At 38.4% G+C, this 21066-nt stretch overlaps 1 protein-coding gene across 4 annotated transcripts in view; it reads right to left on the bottom strand.

Moving 5' to 3' along the window:
- Positions 1 to 21066, bottom strand: part of ANKRD28 (ankyrin repeat domain 28) — a 216046-nt gene that overhangs the window by 95631 nt on the left and 99349 nt on the right. Inside the window, exon 2 of one of the 4 annotated variants that reach the window (XM_070377143.1) lies at positions 11804 to 11841. The exons of the other annotated variants lie outside the window; for them this stretch is intronic. Within the exon in view, the coding sequence (XP_070233244.1) occupies positions 11804 to 11815 (12 nt within the window). The 5' untranslated portion in view covers positions 11816 to 11841. The remainder of the gene's footprint in view (positions 1 to 11803; positions 11842 to 21066) is intronic. 4 annotated transcript variants of the gene reach the window in all.

Genomic DNA, 21066 nt, shown 5'->3' with positions numbered 1-21066 from the left:
TATACAGCTACTCCTGCTTTGTCCTTTTTTTTAAATTGAAATATAGTGATTTATAACGTTCTGTTAATGTCTGCTGCACATCAAAGTAATTTCAGTTATATATATATATATATATATGAATGAAGTGAAGTGTTAGTCACTCAGTTGTGTCCAACTCTTTGTGATTCCATGGACTATAGCCTGCCAGGCTCCTCTGTCCTTGGGATTCTTCAGGCAAGAATACTGGAGTGGGTTGCCATTTCCCTTTCCAGGGGATCGTCCCAATTTAGGAATAGAACCCAGGTTTCCTGCGTTGTAGGCAGATTCTTTATCGTCTGAGCTATAATATATGTATATTACATATGTATACACACACACACACATTCTTTTTAGTGCTCTTTTCCGTTATGTTTATCTCAGGACACTGAGTACAGTTCCCTGTGCTGTACAGTAGGACTTTGTTGTTTATCCATTCTATATATAATAGTTTGCATCTGTTAAGCCCAAACTTCCAGTCTATCCCTCTTCCATCCACTCTCCTCCTTGACAACCACAAGTCTGTTTCTCTATGCCTGTGAGTCTGTTTATGTTTCGTGGATATGTTCATTTATGTCAGGTTTTAGATTCCATATATAAGTGGTATCATATGGTATTTGTCTGACTTACTTCACTTAGTATGATCATATCTAGATTCAACCATGTTGCTGTAAATGGCATTATTTCATTCTTTTTTTATGGCTGAGTGGTATTCAATTGCATATTTGAGCCACATTTTCTTTATTCATTATCTGTTGATGAACAACAAGGTTGTGTCCATGTCTTGGTTACTATGAATAGTGCTATGAACACAGGAGTGCATATATCTTTATGAGTTGTAGTTTTGTCTGGGTATATGCCCAGAAATGGGATTGCTGGATCATATGGGGTAACTGTTTTTAGTTTTTTGAGGTACTGGCATAATGTTTCCACAGTGGCTGTACCAACTTACATTCCCATACGTCTGCTTTCTTTTGATCAGTGTTAGCATGGTATTTTTTTTCTTCATCCATTTACTTTTATTTGTATGTGTCTTTCTGTTTAAAGTGAGTTTCCTATACACAACATATTGCTATTCTTCAATACTTAGTCATGTCAAACTCTTTGCAACCCCATGGACTGCAGCATACCAGGCTTCCCTGTCCTTCACTATCTCCCAGAGCTTGCTCAAACTCATGTCTGATGAATTGGTGAGGGCATCTAACCATCTCAACCTCTGTAGCCCCCTTCTCCTCCTGCCTTTGATCCTTCCTGGCATCAGGGTCTTTTTGAATGAGTTGGATCTTCACATCAGGTGGCCAAAGTATTGGAGCTTCTTCTACAGCATCAGTCCTTTCAATGAATATTCAGGGTTGATTTCCTTTAGGATTGAATGGTTTGATCTCCTCGCTGTCCAAGGAACTCTCAAGAGTCTTCTCCAGTACCACAGTTTGAAAGCAACTTTCAATTGGCTCATTTAGAGCATGACTACTGATACACTTGGATTAATATTTACTATATTCATTACACTTTCCTATTTGTTTCCCTCATTCTTTATTTCATTACACTTTCCTATTTGTTTCCCTCATTCTTTATTTCTATTTTTATCTTCAACTCTTTTCCTGCCTTTTGTGGTTTTACTTGAGCATGAATTTAATAAAAATCCATTTTCTCTACATTCTTAGCCTACCAGTTGCACTTTAAAAAAATTTTAATGGTTGGACTAGAGATTACTGTACACATTTTCAGCTGATCTATCTACTTTCATAGGTACTGTCAGTTCTGTTAGAAACAAAATAACCCTGATTCCTCAGTCCTGTCCCTTATTGTCACTGTCACCCACACAAAGTCAGACCTCTGACCAGAAGGAGGGGAAAATTAATGAACACTAAGTAAGAGGCCAAAGTCTCTGCTACTTTGAGTTTGCTAGGCAATGCGGTATGAGGAAAATATCAGAAGAAGCAAGACACCCATTAGAGAAGAAAGTCAAAGCAATTTTGTTACAACCCACTGAAAAGACAAATGGAATGAAAGAAAAAGGAATCACTAGCTGTGTTATGAGCTAGAATCTGGCGGAGCATCCTGCTGTCACCCCTAAAATCACTGTGAAATAACCCAGGCTTAAGTGGTATATTATAATCCACAGAGCAAGTAGAACAGTTCACAGAGCTGCCACCACTGCACAGAAAAATAGCCTCAAAGGTCACCTAGTTCAATTGCTTTATTCTACAAATGAGAAAAACAGGGTTCAGAGAGGCTGAACCTTGGAAGGGCACACAGGCTAGAACCTGGTTTGTCTGACTTAGAAGCCAAGGTTCCTCTTGCTAGTACATTCTGGATCTCTTTACCTTCTTACAGTTTAATAAGGTAACAGCACCAGTGTGGTAGCTAGCATTCTTTATATCCATGTGTGTAGCTGTAAATATCTGCACATATTTGGATTTTAGAAAATAATATATTTTAAAAATCAAAGCAGTGGACTTCCCTGGTGGTACGGTAGGTAAGAATCTGGTACATGGGCTTGACCCCTGGTCCAGGAAGACTCCACACGACGTGGAGCAACTTAAGCCTGTGGGCCACAAGTACTAAAGCATGAAGGCTTAGAGCCTGTGCTCTGCATCCAGAGAAGCCACCGCAATGAGAAGCCCATGCACCACAACCAAGAGTAGCCCCTGCTCACCCAAGGAGAGAAAAGCCCAAACGGCAACGAAAACCCAACAAGTCAAAAACAAATAAATACATAATTTTTTAAAGCAGTAACAAAGGACTCATTAACTATCCTATAACTGTAGAAATATGGTCCCACTTTAGAAAAAATTTCCATATAGCATGACAACCTTAATGTTCTTTTTTATAGCCCTCTATCTGTGGTAATTACAATTATAAAGTGAAACTCACAGTACAAACTCCAGGAATAAGAGACATTTTCAGTTCTTAGAAATGAATCACATAAAACAGGAGACTCAATCATTAGATAATTTAAACACAAAATATCACATTGCCTACTAGAAAATACATGTAACTGAAAGTTACATTAACATTTATTAAAATTTATTAAATTAATGCTTATTAAAACATTTATTAAAATTATTAACAGTTTTTTATGGTTAGTAAACAAGGAAGGGGCTTTCCTGGTGGCTAAGCTGGTAAAAAATCCTACTGCAATGTGGGAGACCTGGATTCAACCCCTCAGTTGGGAAGATCCCCTGGAGAAGGGAACGGCTACCCACTCCAGCATCCTGGCCTGGAGAAGTTCATGGACTGTATAGTTCATGGCGTGGGAAAGAGTCGGACACGACTGAGCAACTTTCACTTTCACTTTCAAACAGGAAGATACACACACCAATTCATCATATTTCTTGGTGAAACTTATTTTGAAGTCTCCATTTATAAACAAATATTTTAAATAAGGCTAACTCAAACATGTCTTCACTCAACTATAAATATTAATCTTCAGCACAAGATAACATTTTATATTATCAGCAGCTTGAGAAAAAGAAATCTAGTCACAAATATATGCATATGTCCTAAGGTCATGATATTTAACTATTTAATCAAACATACATTCTCAATTAATAGATAATCTAAATATGCTCCACCAGCAAATTACATGTATTATATATAACCTTAAACATTAATTTAGAATAGGGCTAAAAAAATGAAGTAAGAATCAGATGTCACAGCTACTATTAGGGGGGTGGGTCTTCATCCTGATTTGAAATATACCAGTTAAAATCATTAGATACACTAGAAAGATTTGATCTTATCTCGAAAATCCTATGCTTGAACTCTAACATGGAGAGTAAATACAAACATGGCTTTTTGTGGTGGGTAGGAATCAATTCTCCAAGCCAGGCTTCAGCAATATGTGAACCATGAATTTCCAGTTGTTCAAGCTGGTTTTAGAAAAGGCAGAGGAACCAGAGACCAAATTGCCAACATCTGCTGGATCATCGAAAAAGCAAGAGAGTTCCAGAAAAACATCTATTTCTGCTTTATTGACTATGCCAAAGCCTTTAACTGTGTGGATCACAATAAACTGTGGAAAATTCTTCAAGAGATGGGAATACCAGACCACCTGACCTGCCTCTTCAGAAATGTGTATGCAGGTCAGGAAGCAACAGTTAGAACTGGACATGGAACAACAGACTGGTTCCAAATAGGGAAAGGAGTACATCAAGGCTGTATATTGTCACCCTGCTTATTTAACTTACATGCAGGGTACATCATGAGAAACGCTGGGCTGGAAGAAGCACAAGCTGGAATCAAGATTGCCGGGAGAAATATCAATAACTTCAGATATGCAGATGACACCACCCTTATGGCAGAAAGTGAAGAGGAACTAAAAAGCCTCTTGATGAAAGTGAAAGTGGAGAGTGAAAAAGTTGGCTTAAAACTCAACATTCAGAAAACGAAGATGATGGCATCTGGTCCCATCACTTCCTGGGAAATAGATGGGGAAACAGTGGAAACAGTGTCAGACTTTATTTTCTGGGGCTCTAAAATCACTGCAGATGGTGACTGCAGCCATGAAATTAAAAGACGCTTACTCCTTGGAAGGAAAGTTATGACCAACCTAGATAGCATATTCAAAAGCAGAGACATTACTTTGCCAACAAAGGTCCATGGTTTTTCCTGTGGTCATGTATGGATGTGAGAGTTGGATTGTGAGGAAAGCTGAGCGCCAAAGAATTGATGCTTCTGAACTGTGGTGTTGGAGAAGACTCTTGAGAGTCCCTTGGACTGCAAGGAGATCCAACCAGTCCATTCTGAAGGAGATCAGCCCTGGGATATCAGCCTGGGGATTTCTTTGGAAGGAATGATGCTAAAGCTGAAACTCCAGTACTTTGGCCACCTCATGCGAAGAGTTGACTCATTGGAAAAGACTCTGATGGTGGGAGGGATTGGGGGCAGGAGGAGAAGGGGACGACAGAGGATGAGATGGCTGGATGGCATCACTGACTCGATGGATGTGAGTCTGAGTGAACTCTGGGAGTTGGTAATGGACAGGGAGGCCTGGCGTGCTGCGATTCATGGGGTCGCAAAGAGTCGGACACGAGTGAGCGACTAAACTGAACTGAACTGAGGAATCAATGTGGCTCTGTAAATATACTACACACAGAAACCTCTTTTGGGTGTGGGAAACAAAATGATCGACTTTATTAAATGGGTTTATGAAAATGTATTAAAGTCAAGTCTATGCAGCAGCATTTTACTTTTTAAGTGATTTTATGTTATTCTTTAAGTGATTTATATAACTAATATTTTTTTTTCATTCAGCAGCTGAACCAAAAGGAAGACTTTCCCCAGTTACATAACAAGAGTTGTCGATACCTTTAAAGAAATTATCCTTGTATTCAGTAACATTTTCAGCATAAATATCTGTTGTAATACAATATCAATTTGGGAAAATATTAAAAAATTAATATTTGTGTCACTGGAGTCCTAGAAGGAGAGGAGAAAGAAACTAAGAAAAGAAAAAAATTCTGAAGAAATAACAGTTGGAAATTTTGCAATTTTTGGCAAAGATATAAATTTATACATTCAATACATTTAATGAACAACAAATAGGATAAATGGAAAGAAAACCATGCTGAGACATACCAGTATCAAACTGTTAAACCCAATGATAAAGAAAAATAGTTTTTCTCAGGCTGCTTTTACAGACAAGTTACATATAAAAGAAATACTCAAATACTGTGGATTTCTTATCAGAAACCAGGGAGTTCAGAAGACTGAAAAAAAATAAAAAAATAAAAACCTGTCAAACAAGAATTCTGTATGACATGAAAGGATCCTTTAGAAATGAAGGCAAAATAAAAACATTCTCAGATAAAAGAGAACTAAAGGAAATTAATTCCCAGCTGACTTGGTCTGTAAGAAATGCTAAAGGAAGTTTTTTTCAGGCTGAAGGGAATGTTACCAGAGGGAAACAGATCTTCAAACATGAAGGAAGCAGGATTTATTGAAAGCAAAAAATTTTAACGTTATTTGGGAAGGAATTCAGTGTACTACATGTATTACATGGCAAATCTAACACAGAGTGGAGAGTAAGGACTTTGGATTTTTTAAAATTTGAGGTGGTAAAATTGACTGAAAAGATATATATTTATGTTACAATCCCTAGAACAACTACTAAGAAAATAATAAAATTTTGACCTAATGGTCAAAATGCCATTAGGTATGCAAAAATAGTATATCCAAATAATCCAAAAGAAGAAAAGAGGGAATAGAGGAGCAAAAATTAAAAGGGACGGACAAAATTAACAGAATCCAGCCATATCAATAAATACATTAAATGTAATGATCTGAACACAACAGGGTCAATTCATGAAAAAACACAACAAAAACAAAAAACCATTGACAACATTAATGTATTTATACCTAATAACAGCTTCAAAGTACATGGAAGCAAAAAGTGATTTCATCAGGAAGGGAAAGACAGATAATCCACAATTATAAAAAACTTTAGCACGTCTCTCCCAGTATCAAAAAGAACAAGCACCAAAAAGAACAAGTAAATAGAAAAATTAGCAGAGATACAGATGACCTAAACAATGCTATTAATTAATTAAGCCAGTGTTTACAGAATGCTACAGAACATTCCACCTAAGAACAAAAGAATATACATTATTTTTAACTGCACTTAACACATTCAGCAATGCAGACCATATTCTGGGCCAAAAACCATAACTTAACACAATAAAATAAAATGAAATCATACAAAGGATGTACTCTGGCCATGACAGAACTAAACCAGAAATCAGTAAGAGAAAGACACTTGGAAAAACCCCAAGTATTTGAAAATCAAAGTATATTCTTTAATAGTAAAGCATGTTGAATAAAAGGGGAAAACTAATTCTAAATATCCCATCTAAAGAGGAAATCTCAAAGGACATTAGAAAGTATTTTGAACTGAATGAAAATGAAAATATATCAAAATTAAAGCAGTATTCAGAGGACAATTTAAATATTAAATGTTTCTAGCACAAAAGAGAAGGCAATGGCAACCCACTCCAGTACTCTTGCCTAGAAAATCCCATGGATGGAAGAGCCTGGTAGGCTGCAGTCCATGGGGTCGCTAGGAGTCAGACACGACTGAGCGACTTCACTTTCACTTTTCACTTTCATGCATTGGAGAAGGAAATGGCAACCCACTCCAGCGTTCTTGCCTGGAGCATCCCAGGGACGGGGGAGCCTGGTGGGCTGCTTTCTCTGGGGCTGCAGAGTCAGACACGACTGACGCAACTTAGCAGCAGCAGCAGCAGCAGCACAAAAGACGTTCTCACAACCTTATGGTTACCAAAAGGGTAAAGGGAGGGAGGGACAAATTAGGAGTTTGGGATGAACAGATACACATTACTATACATAAAACAGGTAACTAATTAAGGACCTACTATATAGCACAGGTTTTGTAATAACCTGTTACAGTTAAACTAGAAAAAGAATAGAAGAACCACAAAGCAAGCTGAAGAATAGAAATGATAAAGAATAGAAATTAATGAAGGTGCAAACAGAAAAAGAGAGAAAATTAATGAATCCTAAAGCTGCTTCTTTGAAAAAAATCATTAAAACTGATAATCCTCTAACAAAAATTACAAAAGAAGACACAAGCTTGCATCAGGAGTCAAAGAGGGGATTATCAATACCTTGGAGAAGGCAATGGCACCCCACTCCAGTACTCTTGCCTGGAAAATCCCATGGATGGAGGAGCCTGGTGGGCTGCAGTCCAGTGAAGAGTCGGATACGACTGAGCAACTTCACTTTCACTTTTCACTTTCATGCACTAGAGAAGGAAATGGCAACCACTCCAGTGTTCTTGCCTGGAGAATCCCAGGGACGATGGAGCCTGATAGGCTGCCGTCTATGGGGTCACACAGAGTCAGACATGACTGAAGTGACTTAGCAGCAAAACATCAAAAAGATTAAAGGAGTAATATGAAAAATTGTATGCTCAAAAATCCCACAATTTGGGAGCATCCTTGGTGGCTCAGTGGTAAAGAATCCACCTACCAATGCAGGAGACACGGGTTCGATCCCTGAGTGGGGACGATCCTACATGTCACAGAGCAAGGAAACTTGTGTGCCACAGCTGCTGACCTCTAGAGCCTGAGAGCCACAACGCTGAAGCCACGCGCCCAGAGCCCATGCTCCACAAGGAGAGAAGCCACAGCAACGAGAAGCCCACGGGCTGCAAGGGGGCGCTCCCCAAGTAGAGAAAAGCCCACAGAGCAACAGCACCTAGTACAGCCAATAATATAAATAAACTTTTTTTTTTTTAATCCCACAATCTGGATGAAACAACCACTTCCTAAGACACATACAAATTACTCAAAGGAAAACAAACAGACAAAAAACAGTAACTCAAATAGTCCTACATTTATTTTAAAAAGTTGAATTCATAGGTAAAAACACATTCTAAGAAAGAAAACTTGAAACCCAGACAGTTTCAATGGCAAATTCTACTAAACATGTAAGGAAGAAATGATACAAATTTGAACATCATCTAGTAAGCAGAAGAGGAAGGAAGGCTTTCCAATTTATGAAGCCAGTATGTTATATCCTGATACTCAAAACAGGCAAAGATACTATAAGAAAACCACAGATTAATACCACTTATCAACACAGACACAAGTACCCTCAACTAAATATATATAGCAGACTGAATCCTGCAGCCTGTTAGAGGAATACTACGTCACACACAAGTGGGGTTTACTTTGGGATCACAAGTCTTATTCAAACAGAACCAACATAATTCAACAAATTTAGACTAAATAAGAAAAAAAAATCATGATTATCACATTTTTAACAAAGTATTTCTTCATGATTTTAAAAAACCCTCAGCACACTAGGAATAAAAAGGAACTTCTATAACTTGATGAAGAATATTTACGAAAATTAAAGCTAATATCCTAAGATCAAGAACAAGGCAAGTTTGTCTACTTTCGTCACTTCTGTTCATTCTCATACTAGAAGTTCTAGTTGGCAAAGTAAAGAAAAAGAAATAAAGGCATATAGATTAGGAAAGAAGAAATAAAACTGTCTCTATTCACAGACGGAGTATTATCTGTAGAGAAAATCCCAAGGAATCTATTAAAAAAAATCCTAGAATGAGTTTAGAAAAATTGCTGAATGCAACATTAACATACAAAAAACAAATGTATTTCTGAATACTAGCAATTAACATCTACAAGTAAAAAAATATTTTTTAAAAACTGTACATTTACAACATGAAAGAATGAAAGAAAAAGAAAATAGAAATGCTTAGATACGAATCTGACAAAAATTTTGCAAGATTTGTATGCTGAAAACCACAAAACATGAAAGAAATAAAGACAACCTAAATAGAGAGAGAAACCATGTTCACAGATTGGAAGACTCATTATTGCTGACATATTAATTTGATCTATTGATCTATAGATCCAATGCAAGCCTAATCAAAATCCCAGAAGGACTTATAGTAGATATAACCACCTCAAATTTATGAGGAAAGGCAAAGACGTTAAAATAGTCAAAGCAATTTTGATAGAACAGAACATAGCTGGGAGTCTCACAGTGCGTGATTTCAAGGATTACTACAAAGCTGCAATAATCAAGGCAGTATGGTATCAAAAGGGAGAGCCATAAGCAGAATAAAGAGTTCAGAAATCAACTCACACAAATATAATCAACTGATTTTTGGCAAAAGTACAAAATCAATTGAATGGATGTATAATCTTTTAAACAAATGGTTCTGGATATCTGCGTGCCAAAAACATTAACATTAATCTATACTTAATACCTAACACATATATTAACTCAAAAACATCGTAGACCTAACTGCCATATCCAACATTTTAAAACGTCTAGAAAAAAGACATGAGAAAACATGTAGGTTAGGCAAAGAGTTCTTGGATATGAAACCAAAAGCACAGTCCATGACACTGATATTTTAAATCTGATCAAATGAAAAACTTTTGTTTAAAGGAAGATATCAGTTAAGAGGATAAAGACAAGACATACACTGGCAGAAAACATCTGTAAATCACACATCTGACAGAGAACTTGCATTAGCAATATACAAAGTACTTTCAAACTTCAAAAATAAGAAAAGAGTCCAACAAAATGGGGCTAATTAAATTGTGTTGGGATAATGTAGTATCCATTTGGAAAAGAAAAAGAAAAAAATCCACTAACTTATGTTACATGCCTAATTTAACTACAAGTGTATCATAAAGCTAAATTTAAAGAGTATAATGATAAAGCTATCAGAACAAATACATTACCTTTGTGACTTAGGTTAAGGAAAGACTTCTTGAGGTAACAAAAACTCAAAATCATTAACAATAAAGGAAAATGCTGAAAAACTTGACTACATTAAAATTAAGATATGTTCAATGACACAATAAAGAATGAAAAGGCAAACCGGAATGGGAGATGGTATCTGTAAAACACACGGTTCACAAAGGGTTCAAATCCAGAACATATTAAGGGCTGCCACAAATTAGTACGGAGAGAGAGAAGTAAAAAGAACAGGCAAGTGTTTAACAGGTACTTCATCTGTGTGTGTGCGCTCAGCCGTGTCTCTGTCTCTTTGCGACCCCATGGACTGTAGCCCACCAGGCTCCTCTGTCCATGGGATTTCCCAGGCAGGAATACTGCAGTGGCATGCCATTTCCTTCTCCAGGGCATCTTCCTGAGCCAGGGATTGAATCTGCATCCCCTGCATAGGCAGGTGGGTTCTTTACCATTGAGCCACCTGGGAAGCCCCAAGAGACTATACAGATGTCCAATGAACATATAAAAAGGTACCTGACACAATTACAAGAAAAAAAAAACAAAAAACAAACACCTCTCCAACTTTATAAATAATAAGATACTACCACATACCACAGAATGGCTAAATAAGGAAGTATGACAAAATCCAAGAACATGGTTCCACGATGTGGACCAACAAGAATTATCATACAGTGCTAATGGGAGTGCAGACTGTTTAAGAATATGACATTCTCTATTGAGTTGAATATATGCATAGCCTTAAATATCAGGAATTCTATGCCTACATATATACCTTATAGAAATGCATGGTTATGGACAAGCTTATGAACAGCTGCATTGTTTACAAAAGGCAAAAACTGGAAACAACCCAACTATCCACCAACAGAAGAACACGGATAAACTGTGGTGCAAGCATTCAGTGGAATATTATGAACAATCTTTAGCAACACATAACACAGGCAAATTTTTTAAATGAGATAGTTTCTGCAAAAGAATCCAGATCCAGAAGAATACATGTGGTATGACTCATTTAATTAAACATGCAAAATTAAATTATATTGCTTAGGAAAGAATAATTAGGTGGCAAAATTATAAAAGAACACTAAGAAAGAGACTATAATAAAGTCAGGCTACTGGTCACACTGTGGTGTGGGAGGAGACAGCTCTAGTCACTAAGGGGGCACCAAGGGCCCTTGTGAGGTGCCAGCATGTTCTGTTTCTTGATCTGGGTAGAGGTTACATTTAAATAATTCATTATATTCTCTACTTGTTTACACATTTTAAGTGATCTATATTTCATAATTTTAAAGAGATTAAAAGGAGAAAAATTTAGATATGAGTGCTTCAACATTCTTTCAAAATATCAATTAAAACACATTTGAACTAAGAGGAAACATACATCAAAAAATTGGCAGAAGACACAGACTCTGAAATGCTATTTCAGCTTCAGAAAAGTAGCTTCTTTTGTTGGTTTGTCAAGTTTCACTCTCCTGAACTAATGTTTGAAACGAAAATGAAAGTCACCTGAGTATTGGAAAAGAAAGCTACTCACCCTTACACCCATGCCTTTCCCCCAACTATCATTTGGATCTACAAGGGAATTAAGAATAAAAATAGAAATTTTATTACCAGAAATTTGCTCAAGGCAATCTGAAAAAACTCAAATAAAAGAATTAATGTAATACAGTTTCTATGTAAACAAAATCCCCAAATCCTCACTGTACATATCTATCTTCCAAACTAATGATAAAAGCTTGACAAATAGAATTTTGTAACTGTTTTCTTATATACAAAGACAAATATATTTTAAAATGAATAGATAATTATTTTTTGAGCTTGTACAAAGGAACATGCTTCATTATCACTTAGGTAAGAAATATGCAAATCACTGAGTCTCTAGAAAAACTACTGAGGGAAAAAAATGATACATTAATAAAATATTTATGTAATTTACATGTTTTCCTCCAAAAGTAATTATACTAAGATATGAAAAAATATCTCAAGGTTTCATCATTGTAATTTAATGAAAACGTGTATTTGTTTAATTGACTCAAATCATTCACTTTCATGGTAGATATTCTAAAATTATCATCTAAAATATTTTATTTGTGAATACATGATTTGGGATGGGATGGAACATCAGAAGTTTCCTTCCCCAAATCCGACTCTGGCTAGTACAGGTTCTTCAGTTTACCAATGTATTAGGTAGCTAGACTTGTTTTTGTGTGCTGTTCTGGCAGCATGACCTGAATGAAAACTGAAGCCCATATTATCAAGAAATGGTTTTATTGCACAGTTCTTGGCTTTATTAGGCAGTTCTTAATACAGAGTAACGTCCCTGAATCCCCTCTTCACCTGTGACCTTTCTATTGTTTCCTGTGCTGCTTGTCAGCTTTGCTCAGCAATCCTGCAAACTTTACTTTTATTTACTGATTATGAGTTAGACTTGTCATTCAACAGTAAAGTTTGGCTTTTGAGGGTTGGCAGGGAAATGCAATGTTAAAAACTTAATTAAATGCCTTCCTTAAGAACCAACATCCATCCCTCCGCATTGAGGGAGCCTTTGGCAGAGAACAAGGCAGAGCAAGCCCACCTCCCGCCGTCCCCTTTACAGTCAGTATTCCTGACAGACCTCCAGCAGAACGGGGCATACGGTAAGATTACTCTTTATAAGAGCCTTTGCTTGCCTGCACTTCAAGTGCACGTATTTTTTGGTTTTGGTCCCCCCCCCTTTTTTTTAAAGAATTCACCCTTCCTATGTTAAAGTGATTTGAACTGTCTAAGCAAGTACTGATGGGAATACAAGAAAGGAAGCCAGTTTAGCTCAAAGGACTTGGGCAACTGACAGCAGTAGGGGCTTCCCTGGTGGCTCAGTGGTGAAGCACCTGCCTGCCAGCGCAGGAGATGAGGGTTCAATCATTGGAGAAGGAAACAGCAACCCACTCCAGCATTCTTGCCCAGGAAATCCCATGGACAGAGAAGCCTAGTGGCCTGGAGTTTATGGAGTCACAAAGAGTCGAACGCGACGTAAGAGATTAAACAACAACTGACAGAAGATTGCTCCTGTCCTAAAACCAAAACCAACATACGCCTGACACAAAGGAAAACACCTACAACAACACAGCCAAACTCAAGGTTATAAACCTGCTGAAGTAGAAGATTATGTCTTATTATTCATTCATTTCTAACACTTTACAAATGGCTACACAGGACTGAAGAGGTCAGTTTTCATTCCAATCCCAAAGAAAGGAAATGCCAAAGAATGTTCAAACTACCACATAACTGCATGCCTCTCACACACTAGCAAAGTAATGCTCAAAATTCTCCAAGCAAGGCTTCAAAAGCACGTGACCAAGAACTTCCAGATGTTCAAGCTGGATTTAGAAAAGGCAGAGGAAACAGAGATCAAATTGCCAACAGCCATCAGATAACAGAAAAAGCAAGAGAGTTCCAGAAAAACATCTACTTCTGCTTTATTCACTACGCCAAAGCCTTTGACTGCATTCAGTTCAGTTCAGTCGCATCCGACTCTTTGCGACCCCATGAATCGCAGCACACCAGGCCTCCCTGTCCATCACCAACTCCTGGGGTTCACTCAGACTCACGTCCATCGAGTCAGTGATACCATCCAGCCATCTCATCCTCTGTCGTCCCCTTCTCCTCCTGCCCCCAATCCCTCCCACCATCAGAGTTTTTTCCAATGAGTCAACTCTTCGCATGAGGTGGCCAAAGTACTGGAGTTTCAGCTTTAGCATCATTCCTTCCAAAGAAATCCCAGGGCTGATCTCCTTCAGAATGGACTGGTTGCATCTCCTTGCAGTCCAAGGGACTCTCAAGAGTCTTCTCCAACACCACAGTTCAAAAGCATCAATTCTTCGGCGCTCAGCCTTCTTCACAGTCCAACTCTCACATCCATACGTGACTACTGGAAAAACCACAGCCTTGACTAGACGGACCTTTGTTGGCAAAGTAATGTTTCTGCTTTTTAATATGCTATCTAGGCTGGTCATAACTTTCCTTCCAAGGAGTAAGCGTCTTCTAATTTCATGGCTGCAGTCACCACCTGCAGTGATTTGGGAGCCCCCCAAAATAAAGTCTGACACTACAACAAAGTGTGGAAAATTCTTTAATAAGAGATGGGAATACCAGATCACCTTACCTGCCTCCTGAGAAATCTGTATGCAGGTAAAGAAGCAACATTTAGAACCGGATATGGAACAATAGACTGCTTCCAAATTGGGAAAGGAGTATATCAAGGCTATATATTGTCACCTTGATTATTTAACTTATACGCAGAATACATCACGCAAAATGCTGGGCTGGATGAAGCACAAGTTGGAATCAAAACTGCTGGGAGAAATATCAATAACCTCAAATATGCAGATGACACCACCCTTATGGCAGAAAGCGAAGAGGAACTAAAGAGTCTCTTGATGAGAGTGAAAGAGGAGAGCGAAAAAGCTGGCTTAAAACTCAACACTCAAAAAACGAAGATCATGGCATCCATCCAGTCCCATTACTTCATGGCAAACAGAAGGTGAAAAAATGGAAACAGTGACAGATTTTATTTTCTTGGGCTCCAAAATCACTGCAGATGGTGACTGCAGCCATGAAATTAAAAGACGCTTACTCCTTGCAAGAAAAGCTAAGACCAACCTAGATGGCATATTAAAAAGCAGACATCACTTTGATGACAAAGGTCCATCTAGTCAAAGCTATGGTTTTTCCAGTAGTCATGTATGAATGTGAGAGTTGGACCATAAAGAAAGCTGAGCATCGAAGAACCAATGCTTTTGAACTGTGGTGTTAGGAGAAGACTCTTGAGAGTTCCTTGGACTGCAAGGATTTCAAACCAGGGCATCCTAAAGGAAATCAGTCCTTAATATTCATTGGGAAGGACTGATGCTGAAGCTGAGGCTCCAATACTCTGGCCACCTGATGCAAAGAACTGATTCATCTGAAAAGACCCTGATGCTGGGAAAGATTGAAGGCGGGAGGAGAAGGGGATGACAGAGGATGAGATGGTTGGATGGCATCACTGACTCGATGGGCATGAGTTTGAGCAAGCTCCAGGAGTTGGTGATGGACAGCGAAGCCTGGCATGCTGCAGTCCATGGGGTCACAAAGAGTCAGACACGACTGAGCAACTGAACAGAATTGAACTTATAGTCAGTCCTTTGTATACCTGGATCATAAATACTTGAGAAAAAAAATTTCAGAAAGTTCCCTAAATCAAAACTTGAATTTGTCTCAGGCCAGCGGCTATACATAGCATTTACATTGTATTTACAACTATATACATAGTATTTATGCTGTATTAGATATTGTAAGTCATCTAGAGATGATTTAAAGTATATGGGAGAATGGGAGGATGTATATGGGTTATACAAATGGCATATACTACTATTTCATACAAGGGTCTTGTTGAGCATGCACAGATTTTGGCTATCTGGCAGATGAGATAGGGTAACAGTGGGGAGTTCCTAGAACCAATAGTCTACCGATTAGGGATGACTATGCTGGGTGTAAATACAGAGAATTCAAACAAGGCGTCTATCTCCAGAGAGTTACTGAACATGACACAACTAAATTAAGATGTTACAAAGATGTTCAAAGCAATACAGCCATCTGATTGGGGTGACATAATACCACCCGGGGGGCCAGGAAAGGTGCTCCATAAAAAGAGACACTTAAACCTTATATTCATTTTGTATTGCAGCATAAGAAATGACCATAAGTACAGCAGCTTAAAGCAGTAATCATCTACTGGTTAGAGTTCTGTAGGGTAGAAGTCCAGGTATGGTGTTGGCTGGGTTCTCTGCTGAGGGTAGCTCGCAAAGCTGGAACCAAGGTGTCAATGGGCTGTGCTCACAAAAGGACAGCTGACTAAGGAAGAATTCACTTCCAAGGCTCATTCAGGCAAAATCTGGTTCCTGTGGTTGTGAGACTGAAGTTCCAATCTTCCTTCCTGACTACCAACCAGAAAGTTCCTTCCTTCTGCTCCCACAGACAATCGTTGACCTGTGGCCCCTCCATCTTCAAAACCAACAACAGAGAATCTGTCTCATATCACATTCCTTACTCCCTTTGTTTCTGACTCTAGACCCAGATTTAAACAGTTCACGTCATTAGGTCAGGCCCACCCAGCTAATCTCACCTTTGGAAAGTCAACTGTGCCAGATGTCATAGACTCACACGAGTGCCATCCTATCATATTTACAGTATAGGGGATTCTACAGGATATGTACACCAGGAAAGGAGGACTTTGTGGACCACTGGAAGCGCCCTGACTGCCATGAGCTGCAACTGGTAGAATGAACACAAGTGGAAGGCGAGATAGAGAGAGCTGGGAGCAATGTGGGCACAGCTGACCCCCAGAGCCGGGACAGAGTGTCAGCGACACGGGGAAGAGCATGCATGACGGTCTCCCCGGGACCCGGCACAACTGACAGCACAATGTTGTTAAGGGAGTGAACTAGCATGCCAAATTCTATCAAGTCAGACTACCAAATATTTACCAAGGGCTTACACACTGACAGCTACAAGAGAAAAGCTAAGACATTTGTTCTAATCATAAGTCACTGGGCAGAAACAGGGGTGAGAAGCCAGTGGGGACAACACGGACAGAAAACGGAACTGGACATTAAGAAAATGAGGCTTGTAAGCTATCTCTGCTAAATGCAAGTGACCACATCAAACTCCAGGGGTCTCAGCTGAATGACATAACTACTATACCTCCAAAATCCCTTTCCAGTGCTATCCATCTTACACAACCGAGGGCTTGATTCTTGCCCTGGAGCAAATTCTATTTAAGAAGTTTTGAATCTAGTTTTAATTCATGTTGTAATCTAGATATTACTCTATCAGTAGTAATATTAAAACGACAAGTCCACAGACCATCCTAAACACTGAATTTACTCTCTGGTGTACACATTTAGCAGCAATCAGATATTCCTAGGCTAAGGCTTACTTGCTTTTCATTTAAAAAAAAAAAAAAAGAAAGAAAAAAAAACACCAAAATTCCATATCAATAAGAGTAAGAGGAGGCAAAGGTGATGCCATCTATGAATGGGCAATTTTAATTATCAGATACAACACAATTGTTTTGAAAACTAATGTAGAAAAATTCTTTTTCAAAAAGACTGCTGGACTATCATAGAAAATTGCCATTCCATAAAACATGTAAGGTGCAAGTGTGAAAACACTCACTGGAATGTCAGCTGTTTCAATCAGTAAAATGCTTCTCAATGGCTTTTACAGAGCTAAGTATATTTTTAATAGGCATATTTCCCTGAGCTGAAGAGACAGAGCTGGCAGTCTGGGGAGAAAACCAGGATAAGAGTTCTCAGGGAAGAGTATCAGAGTGGAGAGATGATGCAAAAAGAGAATCCTAGAGACCTGCACAATATCCTTTGTGCTAAGACCTGAGCAGCACATGTGCAAGGGACTTGTAACGAGTGGAGACTTGTGAAAAGAACCACCCAAAATGATTAAAGCAGTGCTTTTCAATCCTTTTTTCTTTATCACTTGAACCCAAGAGACTTTTTAGACTACTCTTTCCTAATTGCCTTGAGGAAATTTTAATGACTGTGTACCTAATTTATGTTCTTTGGCCCGTGGGGCCACGAATCATTGTAATATGAAAGATTTTTCACACACACTCATGCATCCCAACAAAAAACACAATTTGGAGGTGATAAGGAAATGGCAACCCACTCCAGTATTCTTGCTTGGAGAACCCCATGGACAGTGGAGCCTGGCGGGCTATAGCATGGGTTCAGAGTTGGACACGAAGAAGTGACTTAACACAGCAGTGCATATCATTGCCAACGGGAACACACGCATCAGAAGAGACAGTACTCAGTCCTCACACAGGGAACTGTGTACTGTTCCTACCAGCCAGGCTCGAGAAACTTACCACTCCCAGAGCCTTGGGCAATGTACTCAAGAAAAATTACCTCAGGAGTGGGGAAAAATTATTCTATTTTGAAATTAAACAACATTTATAGTAGGAACAAAATGTGTAAGATATGGACAAATCTGAAAAAAAAAATGGAATTAAAAAATTTGCTGAGGGAAATTAAAAATGACCTAAATAGAGAAATATATAAGTTGCTCAAAGGTAAGGAGACTCAATACTTCTAAAATTTTAATTTTTGCCAAGCTGATCTATAGATTAACACAAGCCCGATTTCTTTCTCCCTCAAGAAACTGACAAGCTGATTCTAAAATTCACATAGAAATGCAATGGACCTAGAATAGCCAAAATAATCTTGAAGGAGAAAAAAGCTGGTAATTTCAAGACTTACTATAAAACTCTGCTATCGTAGCAGTGTGGTACTGGTGTGGAGCCAGACAAACATCGACGGGACATGACAGCGTCCATAGCAGATCACACACACAGGCACGGCTGACTTTGATAAGATGAAAGGCAATTCAGTGAAAAAGCACAGAGTTTTCAAGATTTTGGGGGGAAGTGGGAGGGAACCATGCTGTGTGGTTCCTGATGAGGGACTGAGTGAACCTAGGCCATGTCAGTACAAGTTCAGAATCCAAAACCACCAGGCTGCTGGGGAACTCCCATTTTCAACAAGTATGTTAACAACTGGATATATCCATATATTAAAAAAATGAACTTTGATGTATACCCTGTATCACAAGCAATTATTAACTCAGACTATAGATCTAAATGTAAAATTTATCTACTTCTGCTTCACTGACTACACTAAAGTCTTTGACTGTGTGGATCACAACAAACTGTGGAAAACGCTTAAAGAGATGAGAATATCAGGCCACCTTACCTGTCTCCTGAGAACATGTACGCAGGTCAAGAAGCAAGTTACAAGCAGACATGGAACAACTGACTGGTTCAAAACTGGGAAAGGAGTACAACAAAACTGTTTGTCACTCTGCTTATTTAACTTATAAACGGAGTACATCACACAAAATGCTGGGCTGGATGAAGCACAAACTGGAATCAAGATTGCTGGGAAAAATATCAATAACCTCAGATATGCACATGATATTACTCTCATGGCAGAAAGCGAAGCGGAACTAAAGAGCCTCTTGATGAGAGTGAAAGAGGAGATGAAAAAGCTGGCTTAAAACTCAACACTCAATAAACGAAGATCATGGCATCGGGTCCCATCACTTCATGGCAAAAAGAAGGTAAAAAAATGGAAACAATGACAGATTTTATTTTCTTGGGCTCCAAAATCACTGCAGATGGTGACTGCAGCCATGAAATTAAAAAATGCTTGCTCCTTGGAAGTAAAGCTATGACAAAACTAGACAGCATATTAAAAAGCAGACACATTCCTTTGCCAACAAAGGTTCATACAGTCAAGCTATGGTTTTTCCAGTAGTCATGTACAGATGTTTGCGAGCTGGCCCATAAAGAAGGCTGAGCGCTGAAGAATTGATGCTTTCAAACTGTGGTGCTGGAGAAGACTCTTAAGAGTTCCTTGGACTGCAAGGAGATCAAACTAGGCAATCTTGAAGGAAATCAACCCTTAATATTCATTGGAAGGACTGATGTTGAAGCTGGGGATCTAATACTCTGGTCACCTGATGAGAAGGGCTGACTCACTGGAAAAGCCTTTGACACTAGGAATGACTGAAGGCAAAAGGAGAACGGGAGACTGAGGACGAGATGGTCAGCTAGCATCACCTACTCAATGGACATGAATTTAAGCAAACTCCAGGAGACAGTGAAGGACAGAGGAGCCTGGCGTGCTACAGTTCACAGAGTCGGACATGACTCAGTGAATGAACAACAACAACAAAACTTTTAGAAGATAGGAGAAAATCTATGTGACACTGAGATACAGATTTTTTTTTTTTTTGACATATCACCAAAACGAAAATCCATAAAAGAATAAATTGATAAACTGGATATCATTAAATTTTTAAACCTCTGCTCTCCAAAAACACTCATAAGAGTGAAAATAAAGCCACAGATTGAGGATTTGTGTTCAGAACATATAAAGAGCTCTCAAGAGTAAGAAACCATCTAGTAAGACAAAATATTACCAAAAACATCTGAAAAGACATTCCAAAAGGATATAAAGACTCCCTAGGAGCAATGAAAAGATGCTCAACATCATGAGTTATCTCAGAAATGTAAATCAAAGCTACAGTGAGATACTCATCTATTAGAATGTTTAAGATTAGAAAACACTAATCATACCAAACATTGGTAGGATGTGGAAAAAACTGGAGTTCTCAGGTCCTGCTGGTGGGAATGTATAATGGTTGATCCAGTTTGGAAACAGCGGGCAGTTTCTTAAAAAGTGAAACATACGCCTACCATAGGGTCCAAACATTCTGCCACTAGATATTTACCCAAGAGAAAGGAAAGCATATGTTCATACAAAGACTTGTAGACATACCTTCAAAGCCGCTTTATTTGTAACAAATAAAAAAAAAAACCCTCAAACTCTATCAACAGGTGAGTGGATAAACAAACTGTGTATATGAATACAAATTAATACTATTCAGCAACAGAAAGTAATGAACTATTAGCATACGCCTCAAGATGGATGAATTTCAGAATAGTTATGCTGAGTTAAAGGAGCTAGACAAAAGAAGGACCTACCATCTAAAGCATTCAAGTTAATCTATGGTGACACAAAGTAGATCCGAGGTCGGGGGCAAATACAATCTTTTGAGAATAATAGGAATGTTAACTATCTTGACTGTGGTGATGGTTTCACAGGCGTACACCCATATCAAAACTTATAAAATTGTACACTTCAAATATATGTAACTTACTGCATGTCAACTATATCTCAATAAAATTTAAAAATAGACTGA

The sequence above is a fragment of the Bos mutus genome, chromosome 1 (assembly GCF_027580195.1).
Source record: "Bos mutus isolate GX-2022 chromosome 1, NWIPB_WYAK_1.1, whole genome shotgun sequence".
NCBI lineage: Eukaryota > Metazoa > Chordata > Mammalia > Artiodactyla > Bovidae > Bos > Bos mutus.
The sequence above is the reverse complement of the archived record's forward strand: the minus strand, read 5'-3'. Positions and strand labels throughout refer to the sequence as shown.